The following is a 14508-nucleotide window of genomic DNA, read 5'->3' on the forward strand; positions in this document are numbered from 1 at the left end:
TTGTTGAGGAGAATAGGTGTTAAAGGGTGTTTTTCTAGGTAGAAAGGGCCTAAAAAGGACTGAACCCTGGAAAAAATCAAACCTGGTTAGACTTCAGGTTTTTCTTAAAAGGACATTTTCTTTTATTCCCCTACCATTCTCTTTTTTGTGATTGAGTAGTATATGGGGCCTAGTAACAAAAGAATAACCCCATTGGGTGAGGATGAGTAATGAACTGACCCAGGGAAAGATGAAATATAGGAGGAACTGTAAAAGCCTTAAGCTGTTTTGTACCAAAGACCTGCTCGGGAGAGAAGTTGTGTGGAAAGGCCATGGTTACAGGATCATGGTCTTTGAAGGAGGATTAATAGAAATAGTTACCTTTACTGAGTTCCTGCCCTGCATGTTGAAGCTGCGTTATTCCCATGACAGGTAAGAGAAGGGAGCCACAGAAGTAGGGTAAAGATACTCAGATTCCAAACGCAAAGCTTCATCAGTGGTTTTCAAACCTTTTTTTTCTTAAGCTTCAGATCTATTTTTTTCCTTCACTGTGGGGGAAATCATAAATGGGATCCAGTATACTCCACACATAAAACCTAAACTGGTCGATATCAGGTTTAGAGGACCTGACCTCAGATTCTTTTCTTTTGGGCTCTTACTTTCAGAAGCTCTGAGGTGTGTCTGTAGAATTCCAGTTTGCACATCACTGCATTTTACCAGTGCTGTTTTTCGTCACTTGGTGATTGAAAATTGCATGAAAAATATACTGCAATACCTTCTGTTTGGTAGTCTGGCAGACCATTTCATGAAAAGAGTGTTAATAGTGTTTACACATAAACTTGTACTTACTTATGTCTTAGTTTGTGGGGGCTGCTGTAATAAAAACACCACAGACTGGGTGGCTTAAATAAGTAACATTGTTCTCAGTTCTGGAGGCTGAGAAGGCCAAGATCAAGGCGCTGCAGATCCTGTGTCTGGTGAGGACACACTTCCTGGTTCATTCTTCTCATTATTACCTCACATGGTAGAAAGGTCAAGGGAAGTCTCTGTGGCTTCTTATAAGCGAACTAATCCCATGCACGAAGGCTCTACTCTCATGATCACCTCCCCAAAGCCCCACTTCCAAATACCATTACACTGGGAATTAGGTTGCAACATATGAATTTTGGGGAACACATACATTCCATGTATAATAGTTTGTAATCAATACTTTTTATCAAATGTGCATTTTTGAGAAGTTAATTTTTTTGTCTTGAAGGTTTTGGTAGGAGTGCCTGAAGATATGAGACCAAATTCCTATGGTTTTCCATGGGAATTGGTGATATGTGCAGGTGTTTTTGGATTTTTTGCTGTTCTCTTGTTTTTGTGGAGGAGTTTTCAGTCGGTAAGTAACCAATATTAAGAGAATATTCATGTGTCTTAAGGTTGAACAGTTAATATGAGAAACATATCTTTTATTTTAAGGAAAGAAGTTGATTGTTAAGTGCATTTCTCGTGTTAATTTGTGGCTATTAGAAAATGTGAACTCAGAGGAATTTTTTTTTTTAAAGATTTTATTTATTTATTCGACAGAGAGAGATCACAAGTAGGCAGAGAGGCAGGCAGAGAGAGAGAAGGAAGCAGGCTCCCCTTGGAGCAGAGAGCCGGATGTGGGACTCGATCCCAGGACCCTGAGATCATGACCTGAGCCGAAGGCAGCGGCTTAACCCACTGAGCCACCCAGGCGCCCCTCAGAGGAATTTTTTTAAGTGTAAAAATTTTAAAGACTTTCTTTGTAGAAGTATTCTACAATAATATTAAAACCTTACATTTATATTTTATTTATTTTGATCTGTGCTTATTTATTTTTAAAAAGTTTTTATTTATTTGAGAGCAAGCGCAAGAGAGACAGAAAAAGATTGTGAGTGGTGGTGGGGTGGAGGGGGTGGTGGGGAGGGACAGAGGGAGAGGGAGAAGCAGGCTCTGCTGAGCAGGGATCCTGAAGTGGGTATCAATTTCAAGATTCTGGTATCAAGACCTGAGCTGAACAAAATATTACAGCAAAACAAAAATATTACCAAGGTTTTTGGTTACTCTTAATTGACCTATTCTTGCAGGGTCGCCTAGATTTACTTCTTCCCATATTTGAATACTTTCAGAGTTGTTTTTAGTGTAGATCTTTGTATGGCAAACTTTCTGAGACTTTATTTTGAGTGCTTGAGGATATTCGAATTAAGCTCCCACATTGGAATCATAATTTGTTTGCTATAAACATTTTTGGTCCAAAGTTCTATCCTTTTAATACTTTAAACCCTTAATTCCTTGTCTTTTTATGTCTAATGTTACTTATTGAAAAGTCTAATGTCAGTGTGACTGTTACTCATAAGTGATCTTTTCTGTAGAAGCTTTTAGAATCTTTTAATATTTTTTTTTTTAAGATTTCATTTATTTGACAGAGAGATCACAAGTAGGCAGGGAGGCAGGCAGAGAGAGAGGAGGAAGCAGGCTTCCCCACTGAGCAGAGAGCCTGATGTGGGGCTCCATCCTAGGACCCTGAGATCATGACCTGAGCCGAAGGCAGAGGCTTAACCCACTGAGCCACCCAGGAGCCCCTTAATTTGATATTCTTATTTCAGTATAATGTGTCTAGGCTTAAATGTTTTTTCTTATTTCTGTTTTAGAATTCTCTGGAATCTTTTAATATGAGGTCTTTCATCTTTTTTTTTTTTTTTTTTTTTTTTTAATCCTAGAAGTTACTGTCTGCATTTTACATTTTATTTTTCTCCTTTTGGGACTGTGTTTTTAGATACTGCCCTTTCTATTTCTGCCTTCCATATCTCTTAATTTTTGTTTTTCAATTTTTTAATAGGTTCTTACTAACTACCTTTTGAGATAGGTCCTCAATGCAATAATTCAGTTCATTAATTTAGTCCTATATTAATACTGATTCTACTGTACTTCGACTTTAAAACTTAAAAACTTGGGGCGCCTGGGTGGCTCAGTGGGTTAAGGCCTCTGCCTTCGGCTCAGGTCATGATCCCAGGGTTTGGGATCGAGCCCCGCATTGAGCCCCGCACCAGGCTCTCTGCTTAGCAGGGAGCCTGCTTCCCTTCCTCTCTCTCTGCCTGCCTCTCTGCTTACTTGTGATCTCTGTCGAATAAATAAGTAAAATCTTTAAAAAAAAAATAAAACTTAAAAACTTTTAAAAATTTTATCCCTATACATCTTCTGTAGATGATTTAAGTTCTCTAAGTCTGCTTATCTTTACAAATGGGATCTTTCTTTCTTTCTTTCTTTTTTTTTTTTAAAGATTTTATTTATTTTATTTGACAGACAGAGATTACAAGTAGGCAGAGAGGCAGGCAGAGAGAGAGAGGGGAGGAAGCAGGCTCCCTGTTGAGCAGAGAGCCCGATGCGGGGCTCGATCCCAGGACCCTGGGATCATGACGTGAGCCGAAGGCAGAGGCTTTAACCCACTGAGCCACCCAGGCGCCCCACAAATGGGATCTTTCCTTCATTTTTTGAGATAGAAAAAGGTTAAAGAAGAAAAAGATTTTATATTCAATTCAATCCATGGTAACATTTTCTCAAACTTTATTTTGGGTGTTATCAGTGGGGGAGATGGTACTAAGGGCTTCCTGAAATTGTTTGAGGACCAAATATATTTGATGAACAGTGGGATAAATGAAATGAAACAGGTGTTTTTAAGGTAGGATTATTTCAGAGCCTTTAATATGCTAATAAATAATGTGATTCTTCAGTAGAGAGACTTTAATATGTAACATTTTTTCCCATTGGAAAAAACACTTTCAGATAACGCATATTCATACTAAGGCAATAAGAAACCAGTTGTTTTTAAGTTGGTAGAAGTTAAATAGATTTACTTGAATATATATTTGTTTTAATGTAATTTTTGTTAAAAATTTGTTTCAGGTTAGAAGCCGGCTTTATGTGGGTAAGCTCTTTTTTCTCTTCTAGATCTTATCATTATTTATAATTTTGAAACTTAAAACAATTTACATATGATGATGATATGAACTTTCTTTTCAGGAAGAGAGAATAAGCTTGCTGTAGAACTTTCTACACTAATTGATGAAAAATGTAAACTACTTGAAAAACTTAGTCTTGTTCAAAAAGAGGTAAGATATTTTTGAAAATGTTAACATTCATGTTAGAGTTAGAGGACTTAATACTCTTCAGTGCAGATACTTCAGTGTTAAGTTTAAGATTATTAATGCTTTATAAAGTGTGAGAGTTCAATTGCTTTTCATATTACCAATCTTATTAATTTTAACCATTGTGGTAGGGTAATAGGATAATGAGGGTAAGCACTTTTTCATGTTTTTATTGGTCATTTTGAATATTCTTTTTGTGAAGTTGACTGCTCAAGCTTTTTTTTTTTCATGTTTGAGAAGGTGTCATCTTTCTTTTTCCTTTTCGATATGTAGAATATTTTCTATATTTGAACATGAACCCTTTGTCAGATATATGTACTGCAAATATTTTCCTCCACTGTGTGGTTTACCTTTTTATTTCAAACGGTAAGCAGAGGTTCTTAATTTAACCTAGTCTCATTCATCCATCGTCTTTATGATAACTGCTTTTTTGTTTCTTATTTAAGAATTTTTGATTACTCAAGGATACGAAGATATTCTTTTGTGCTACTTTTAGAAACTTTGTTTTACTTTTCTCATTTAGTCTTTGTTTAAGTTTGCTAGGACTGCCATAACAAAATGCCACAGACCAGCTGGCTTACCAACAGAAATTAATTTTTTCACCGTTCTGGAGGCTAATAGTCTAAGATCAAAATGTGGGAGGTTTGGTATATTATGAGGCTCTTCTCCTTAGCCTGCATGCCCTTATCTCATGTGGTCTTACCTCTGTGCAGGTGTTCATTTGTGTGTCTCTGAGTGTCTATATTTCCTCTTTTTTTTTTTTTTTTTTTTTTTTTAGTTTTATGTATTTATTTGATGCAGAGAGAGAGAACACAAGCAGAGGGAGCAGTAGGCAGAGGGAGAGGGAGAAGCATGCTCTGCACTGAGCAGGGAGCCCAATGTGGGGCTCTATCCCAGGACTCTGGGATCATGACCTGGGCCGAAGTTAGAGGCTTAACAAACTGAGTCACCCAGGCACTTAGTGTTTCCTCTTCTAATAGGGACAGCAGTCTGATTAGATTAGGGCTCACCATAAAGACTTTATTTTAATTTAACCACCTCTTTAAAGGGTGTGTCTTCAAATACAGTCACATTTGAGGCTCTGGAGCTATATATTTTGGGGAAAACAGTTCATCTATATATTTATTTATTTATTTATTTATTAAATTTAGAACTTCATCTTTAATTTGTTGTATAACATAATAACGGCACAATGCTTTCAAATAATAAAGCATATTTAAGAGCATTGTACTCACTAAGTTATTATTAAAACTGATATATATTTGATAAAAGTAAAACATTATGCCATTATATATTTATTTTTAAAAAAGATTTTTTAAAATTTATTTGACAGAGAGTGACATGGTGAGAAAGGGAGCACAAGAAGAGGGGAGTGGAAGATAGAGAAACAGGCTTCCCGCTGAGCAGGGAGCCCCATGAGGGGCATGATCCCAGGATCCTGGGATCATGGCCTGAGCTGGCCTGAGCCGAAAGGCAGATGTTTAACAACTGAGCCACCCGGGTGCCCTGAATATTTGTCTTTTCATGTGTCCATTGGCCATTTATTTATCTTCTCCTGAGAAATCTCTCCTCACTTCCTTTGCCTATTTTTAAACTGGGTTATTTGTCTTTTTATTATTTAATTTATTTAAATTATTTAAGTTATTTAAATAATTTTATTAAATATTATTTTAATATTAATAATTATATTATTATTTTATTTTATTTTTTAAATAAGATTTTATTTATCCATTTGAGAGAGAGAGTGAGAGAGAGCATGAGAGGGAAGAAGGTCAGAGGGAGAAGCAGACTCCTGTGGAGCTGGGAGCCGGATGCAGAACTCGATCCCGGGACTCTGGGATCATGACCTGAGCCAAAGGCAGTCGCTCAACCAACCCAGCCACCCAGGCACCCTGGCTTTTTATTATTGAGTTGTAACTTTGTATATTATACATATAAGCTTCTAAATATCTGATTTTCCAGTATTTTCTCTAATTTCTCTGGGCTTTCTCCTCACTTTCTTGGTAGTATCTTTGAGGCATTAAAGTTTTTAATTTTATTTCTTTCTTTTTTTTAATTTATTTTTAATTTATTTTTTAAAGATTTTATTTGTTTGACAGACAGAGATCACAAGTAGGCAGAGAGGCAGGCAGAGAGAGAGGAAAAGAAGCAGGCTCCCTGCTGAGGAGAGAGCCCGATGTGGGGCTTGATCCCAGGACCCTGAGATCCCGACCTGAGCTGAAGGCAGAGTCTTTAACCCACTGAGCCACCCAGGCGCCCCCCCCCTTTTTTTTTAAAGATTGTTATTTATTCATTTGACAGAGAGAGACACAGTGAGAGAGGGGGAGTGGAAGACGGAGAAGCAGGCTTCCCACCCAGCAGGGAGCCCAGTGTGGGGCTCAATCCCAGGACCCTGGGATCATGACCTGACCCGAAGGCAGACTCTTAACGACTGAGCCACCCAGGCGCCCTTAATTTTCTTTTTAAAAGATTTTATTTATTTATTTGACAGGGAGCACTAGCAGTGGGGAGAGGCAGAGGGAGAGGGAGAAACAGACTTCCCACTGAGCAGGGATGTCGATGTGGGGCTCTATCCCAGGACCCTAAGATCATGACCTGAGCTGAAGGAAGACATTTAATTGATTGAGCCACCTAAGTGCCTCTGAAAGTTTTTAATTTTTATAATAATGCTCAGTTTTTCTACCTTTTTTTTTTTTTTTTTTTGTTTACACTTTTGGTGTCGTATCTAAGAAACAGTTGCTTAAAACAAGCTCCGAAAGATTTACACTTGTATTTTTTTCTTAAAAGTTTTATGGGATTAGATTTTATGTTTAGGTCTTTGATCTGTTTTGAATTAATTTTTTATAAATTGTGTGAGGTAAGGGTGGGTCCAACTTCATTCTTTGGCATGTGGATATCCAGTTTTCCCTAGCAATGTTTGTTGAAAGGTTTGTTCTTTCCCCCATTGAATTGTTGTGGCACCTTTATTGAAAATCAGTTGACTGTAATTGTGAGGGTTCATTTTTGGATTCTCAACTTAGCTGTTATGTTTGTCTTTATGCCAGGTCCAAACTGTCTTGATCAATGTTAGCTTTTTGATGGGAAATGTAAGCCCTTTAACTTTGTTCCTTTATTTCAAAATCATTTTGATTATTCTGGGTCCTTTGTATTTTCTGTGAATTTTGGGATCAGCTTGCAATTTCTGCAAACAGATTAACTGGAATTCTTTTTTTTTTTTTCTAAGATTTTATTTTTGGGATGCCTAGGTGATGCAGTTGGTTGAGTGTCTGACTCTTGATTTCAGCTTAGGTCGTGATCTGAGGTTTGTAGGATTGAGCCCTGCATTGGGCTCCACACTGAGCTCAGAGTTGGCTTGGGACTTTCTCCCTCTGCTCTCCGTCCCCCACCAAAATAAATAAATCTTAATTTTAAAAAATGTTTACTTTTAAGTAATCTCTGCATCCAACATGGGACATGAACCCATGACCCTGGGATCAAGAGTCACATGCTCCACTGACTAAGCCAGGCAGGCGCCCCAGATTAGCTACAGTTTTGATAGGGCTTATGTTGAATCTATAAATCATTTCGGGGTATATTGCTGTCTGAACAATATGAAGTCTCTGATCTAGGAATAGGAATAGGAGATGGAGATGTCTTTCCATTTAGTTGGGTCTTCTCTGTTTTGTAGTTTTTAGAGTATAAGGTTTGGAGCATTTGGCTTGGTCATTTGGTCGAACATGCTACTCGTGATGTCAGTGTTGTAAGTTTGAACCCCACGCTCAATGTAGAGATTACTTTTTTTTTTTTTTTAAAGATTTTATTTATTTATTTGACAGAGAGAAATCACAAGTAGGCAGAGAGGCAGGCAGAGAGAGAGAGAGGAGGAAGCAGGCTCCCCGCTGAGCAGAGAGCCCGATGCGGGACTCGATCCCAGGACCCTGAGATCATGACCTGAGCCGAAGGCAGCAGCTTAACCACTGAGCCACCCAGGCGCCCTCAATGTAGAGATTACTTAAAAATAAAATCTTAAAACAAAAAAGAGTACAAGGCCTACCATTTTTTTAGTTAAATTTATTCCTACATATTTTATTCTTTTTGATGCTATTACAAATGAGTTTTTAAAATTTTATCTTTTATTTGATCATTGCTGGAATAGTGTTTATTCTCCTATTATTTTCTAAACATTTATGGGACCTTTAGTGAGGTATCTACCTTTTTATTCCTGATAATTGGTTGGTTGAACTTCTCTCCCTTTTTTATCCTTTATCAGCCTTGGTAGTGTTTTATCAATGTTTTAGTGCCTTTATTTATTTATTTAAATGCTCTATTTACTTATTTATTTATTTAAATATTTTATTTATTTATTTGAGAGAGAGGGAAAGAATGAGCAAGAAAGAGAGAAAGCACCAGTCAGGGGAGGGGCAGAGAAGCAGACTCACCGCTGAGCAGGGATCCTGATGTGGGACTCTATCCCAGGATTCTGGGATTATGACCTGAGCCCAAGGCAGAGGCTTAACTGTCTGAGCCACACAGGTGCCATAGAGTTTTCATTTATTTATTTGAGAGGGAGAAAGAGAGTGAGCACGTGGGCACAAGCTGGGGAGGGACAGAAAGAGGGGAGAAGCAGATTCCCTGCTCAGCAGGGAAACCTACATGAGGCTCTATCCCAGGACCCAGGAATCATGACCTGAACTGAAGGCAGATGCTTAACTGAATGAGCCATGCAGTTGCCCCTTTTTAATGCCTTTCAAGAACAATCTTTTGGTTTTGTTGATTCTTTTTACTTTGTTTTATATTTAATTTCTTTATTTTTTCCCCCACTTTGCTTTGCTTTATTTTACTCTTCTTTTTTGTTCACTTTTTGGGATGTGTACTTAAATCATTGAGTTTTACTTTATACTTCCTTTACACTTTCTGCATTAAAGCTCTAATTTACTTTGGCTTTCTTTAAAACATCTCATCGGTTTGGGTATGTCATGCTTTCTTGATCAAACAGTATAAAATATTTTAAAATTTTTGTTGTGCTGTCTTCTTGGAAACACTAGTTATTTGGTAGGGTACTTACTAATTTCCTAAGAGAGATTTCTTAAAATTTCTTTTTAATTAATTTTTAAATAATTTTACCTAATTCTATTTAATTCAGAGTATACGGTCTATGATTTCATTCTTTGTTCTTTGTTGAGACCTAATTTATGACTTGGTATAAGATTGATTTTGGTAAGTGTTTCATGTATGACAGAAATACATACATTCATTACCCTTGTGATGTAATACCACTTTTATTTACCCTAGTTATTGGTATATATTTTTGTTACTTTTTAAATTCATATTATCTATTGATTATTGAGCAAAGTATGTTTCCCATTATGATTATGCATTTTTTTTTCTTAATTTTGTCAATTTTATGTTAGGTGGATACAGATTTGTAATTGTTTTATCTTCCTGGTTAGATTGAGCCTTTTATCATTATGAAATACCCCTGTTTTATCTTTAGGAATTTTTGATTTTGTCTGATATTAGTGTAGCTATTTGGTAAGTATTTGCATGGTAGATCTTTTCCCATTAGTCTACTTTTAACCTTTTTATGTACTTATTTTTCTGTTGTCTCTTTTAGAAATAGTGTACAGTTGGATTTTGATTTTTTAAATTAGTCTAAAAAAATCTTTGTATTTAATGGACTATTACTTCATTTGCATTCCATGTAACTTCTAATTTATTAGGGCTTAAATCTATCATCTTAACTATTTCTATTTCACACGTATTCCACGTTGTTTTTTCTCTCCTCTCTTATTTTTTTTATTAAAGTAGTTTATTTTTTATTATTTCAATATTTTCTATATCAGTGGGTTTGTTACTTATGGATTATCTTATATTCTTTTAATGATTATCTTAGAAATTACAACATCTACCCTTAACTTACTAAAATCTAATATAAGTGAATGCTGTTACTACTTACTGGATGATGTAAAGATCTTAGAATACTGTAATTCCACTGTCCCTTTTTGTGCAAGTGCTTTTGCACTATATTTTGATTTTATATTTGTTTAAAACTCCAAGTCATTTTATTACTATTTGAAATCCTGACCATTTGTTTGGATTTACCCATATGTTTATTATTTTCATTACTATTTATTCTTTCATTCATTTTCAGCTTTCTTCTGGGATGATTTTCCTTACTTCTGAAGAACACACTAGTGTTTTCTTTTAAAAAAAGTAGAGAGAGAGAGAGTGAGTGAGAGTAAGAGAGAGAACAGGGGCAGAGGGAGAGGAGAGGGAGAGAAAGTGGGAGATGCAGATTGCCCTTGCTGAGCAGGGAGCCCTACGTGGGGCTGGATCCCAGTCATGGCTTGAGCTAAGGCAGAGGCTTAACCAACTGAGCCACCCAGGTGCCCCATCCTAATCTTTCCTTTTGTGGAGTATACTATTGATAAATTCTCTGTTTTTGTTTGTCTGATAATATATAATGTACATTTTGTGTAATGCTGTTTTTTGAATGCTAGGTTGGCAATTTTTCCCCCCTTTTTTAAGATTTTATTTTTTTGTCAGAGAGAGAGAGAGCACAAGCAGGGGGAGCAGCATGGGGAGAGAGAGAAGCAGGTTCCATGTTGAGCAAGGAGCTGGAGGTGGGACTCAATCCCAGGACCCTGGGATCATGATCTGAGCTGAAGGCAGTCGCATAACTGACTGAGCCACCCAGGCATCCCATATTAACCCTTATTTTAATGTCTTATTGAAAATTCTTTTTATTTATTTATTTATTCGAGAGGGAGACAGAGTGAGAATAGTGGGGAGAGGGAGAGAGAATCTTAAGCAGACTTTGTGCTAAATGTGGAACCCAAAGCAGAGCTCGATCTCACAACTCTGAGATCATGACCTGAGCTGTATTTAAGAGCTGGGGAGCTTAACCAACTGTGCCACCCAGGTGCCCCTGACTGAAAATTCCTGTTATTTGTATTCTTCAAGAATCTGTTTCTCCTGCTCATTTTTTTCTTGGTTCTTAGTCAGATCTTGTGTTCATCAGTGCCAGGTTATATAAGAGAAAAATCTGAAGCTGTGAGTGATGTTATCTTTCTCCTTAAGGGTTTACTGTTGCTTCTCATAGACAGCTAGGTTGAGGCATCAGAAATCATAGATTACTTTGAGTACAGATCAAAATGTTTGGAACTTTGGCCTTACTTCGAGGGATTGGTCCGTTTCTGGTTTAGACTTTCTTATAAGGTAGCCAGTGTGGGTTGGTATTAGTTTCTGCTCAGTTTCTTGGCCTATCATCCTCTGTTTTTGGGCTGGGAGAAGGAAATGTCAAATGCTAGGCTGGCTTTTCTAAGAATTCCCTCTTCTATCTCATTCTGTCGATAGCTGTCTGAAGCCTTCTGACATATCCTATTTTTCTGTGTGTTTTTGTCCATCTCTTCTTCTTCTTCTTCTTCTTCTTCTTCTTTTTTTTTTTTTTTAGATTTTTTTTATTTATTTGACACAGAGAGACAGCAAGAAAGGGAACACAAGCAAGGGAAGTGTGAGGGGGGGAGAAGCAGGTCTCCCATTGAGCTGGGAGTCTGATGTGGGGTTCAAACCTAGGACCCTGGGATTATGTCCTAAGTTGAAGGCAGGCACCTAACCAGCTGAGCCGCCCAGGTGCCCCATGCATCTCTTCTTAATCTGGCAAGAAGCTTTTTCCAAATAGCCTAGTTTTCCATTTAATCACTTTAAAAAAAAGAAAAAGAGCATTGAAATAAGTGTATTTTGCCAAATCTTATAGCATTGTATGTTTCATTTTCTTTGTTTTGCATGTTTAAAGATTTTATATTGCCTGCTTGCTATATTTGTTCTATGATTTGAATTACAAGTGAAAAGTTCTGATGACGAGTTTGTATTAATTTCTCTTTAATGAATAGGCAGACTTGGGACTGTTCTCTTAGTCTTAAAGGTGAAGTTCTGTCATTTGTTACTCAGGTTAGGGTATTGTGGTATGTTAGCTGCCCTGGCTCTAATATAGTGTTCATATCTGAAGAACTTAAAGCTAAGTAAATCAAAGTAAATTAAGCATACATGTGGAAGTGGATTTTGTTTGCATCTTAGATACCTCTCCAGATAAATTTAGAATAAAATTTGTAGAGTTTTTCCTTACAGTGTTGCTTTCTTTCAGTATGAAGGCTTAGAATCGTCTTTAAAGGATGCCAGTTTTGAGAAGGAGTCAACAGAAGCACAAAGTTTGGAGGTAAAAACAGTGCCTATAATTATAAAAGCTGGGGTTAAGATTTTTTACTAGATATCATAAACTTTAAGGAAAATATATCTCCTCAAAATTATTTCAAAAGAAATGTGAAAGAGCATTTCTAGTTGTTAAAACTTAAAGAAAAAGTTAATTATAGAAAATGGGACATTAGGTAACATAAATATTTTTAAAAATTTGAACTTTGCTTGCTAACTTGTTTTGAGCGAGGCATATTCATTTTACTGGAATCTAGGGCCTTATTCATTTTACTGGAATCTAGGGCTCTTTATTTTTCATTCTTGGGAATGAAATGTATTAAGTAACCCTTCCTTTTTTTTTTTTTTAAAGATTTTATTTATTTATTTGACAGAGAGAGATTACAAGTAGGCAGAGAGGCAGGCAGAGAGAGAGAGGAGGAAGCAGGCTCCCTGTTGAGCAGAGAGCCCGATGCGGGACTCGATCCCAGGACCCTGAGATCATGACCTAAGCCAAAGGCAGCGGCTTAATCCACTGAGCCACCCAGGCGCCCAACCCTTCCTTTTTTTGATTCTTTTTGCTCTAGAAAGGAAAAAATAGAAAGATTCATTTTCATAAATTTAGGAATAGTTGGCAGGAATAAATTATGTAAATTGTGGCAGTACGTGCCTTTACTTCATCCCCATTGTATTAGGAGCTGACTAGAATTAGACCAAAGATTTATATTGTAAGCAGTGATGTGCTGGTAAAGTTTTAATAGCTGGCTCTCTGAAAAGCAGGAGTCCTTGTTTGTAGCATTTGCTTGCTTCTGTTTTGTAAATACTTCCAACTTCAAGGTACCAACATGATGTCACTGAATGTAGGGTTTGGAAGAGATAACTTATAGTCAGCTCTCTTGAGCCAGGTATGATTTGGCTAGTAATAAGAAGGGAAATAATAAAAATTTGTCATTTAGCTAAGCTACAATAGATTAGAGTAAATGCTATTTGTTATTATTTAGAGATGGAAGTATTGTCAGAAGCATACTAATACTAAAGTAGAAAACAATGGATTTTGTACTTTTGGTATATGTGTTTAGACAGTCCAGCTCGGCTGTTATCAATCACTGATGTCTGTAACCATCAGAAAGTGTATTATTATAACACTGGATATTAACTAACTGGAATTAAAATAGAAATTTTTAAAAAAGCTATAGATTATGTCTCAAAATTTCCTCGGTAGAGCCCAAAGGAAGTTATAAATTGAATTCCAATGGAGTAAATTTCTTAATCTTTTCTTTCTTCATTTGTTACCTAATAATATCCTCGAGAACTTGTTGAAATTGTTTTATTTACTGATCTTCTGTTTTATCTCCTCTTCCAGCAGTGCGTTCTTAGTTTGATTAAAAATAAATAAATAAATAAAGAATCACAAGGCATTTAGCCTAGCAACAGAAAAGCAAAAACTGGACAGAAAAGGCATTTATTCAAGTTTGGTAGTATTGTGGATAAAATAAAACACACCAATTTATTCTTAAGGCATTGAATTTACATTATCTAGCAGGAAAATTTAAATGAAATTTTAGAACTTTTGGTCCTATTTTTATAATTTTAAAAAACTTGTGATATTTATTTTTAAGCTTGGTAGACATAGTATAAACTATATATGATATAATTTAAAAATTTGATGGTTGAATCAGTAGATAAAATCTAATAGTACTGTAATTTTGATTCAAGTCAGGGAATTCAAATAATCAAATAACCAAAGTTGGGAAATACATATAAACAAGTTTTTTGACCACTGTAATATAGTATGTACTTGTTCTTTTTTTATTTTGGTCTCTGTTAAATTCTTTGAATCTTTGGGTTTTTTTTTTTAACAAGTTTGTTGAAGGATCACAAATATTAGAGGTATGTTTATTACATATTTAAAATCCAATTGGAATGATTCAGTAACTAATCATTTAAAATGAAAAAGGTCCAGGGGCACCTGGGTGGCTCAATTGTTAAGCAGCTGCCTTAGGGTCAGGTCATGATCCCAGGTTCCTTGGATCAAGCCCTGTGTTGGACTCCCTGCTCAGCAGGAAACCTGCTTCTCCCTTTCCCACTCCCTCTGCTTGTGTTCCTGCTCTCACTGTTCTCTCTGTCAAATGAATGAATAAAATCTTTAAAATTAAAAACGTCCCAGAAAGTAATTCAATGCAGAACATTATTATGAAGCAGTCTTGAT

The 14508-nt window shown here is 36.3% G+C and overlaps 1 protein-coding gene across 6 annotated transcripts in view; it reads left to right on the forward strand.

Moving 5' to 3' along the window:
* The window catches only part of MIA2 (MIA SH3 domain ER export factor 2), an 80369-nt gene that overhangs the window by 23436 nt on the left and 42425 nt on the right, over positions 1–14508 (forward strand). For all 6 annotated transcript variants that reach the window (XM_059373118.1, XM_059373116.1, XM_059373117.1 and 3 more), the window contains 4 exons: positions 1238–1363; positions 3892–3913; positions 4009–4097; positions 12256–12327. In XM_059373118.1, coding sequence (XP_059229101.1) covers positions 1238–1363; positions 3892–3913; positions 4009–4097; positions 12256–12327 — 309 coding nt within the window. The remainder of the gene's footprint in view (positions 1–1237; positions 1364–3891; positions 3914–4008; positions 4098–12255; positions 12328–14508) is intronic.

This window comes from Mustela nigripes, chromosome 13, assembly GCF_022355385.1.
Source record: "Mustela nigripes isolate SB6536 chromosome 13, MUSNIG.SB6536, whole genome shotgun sequence".
NCBI lineage: Eukaryota > Metazoa > Chordata > Mammalia > Carnivora > Mustelidae > Mustela > Mustela nigripes.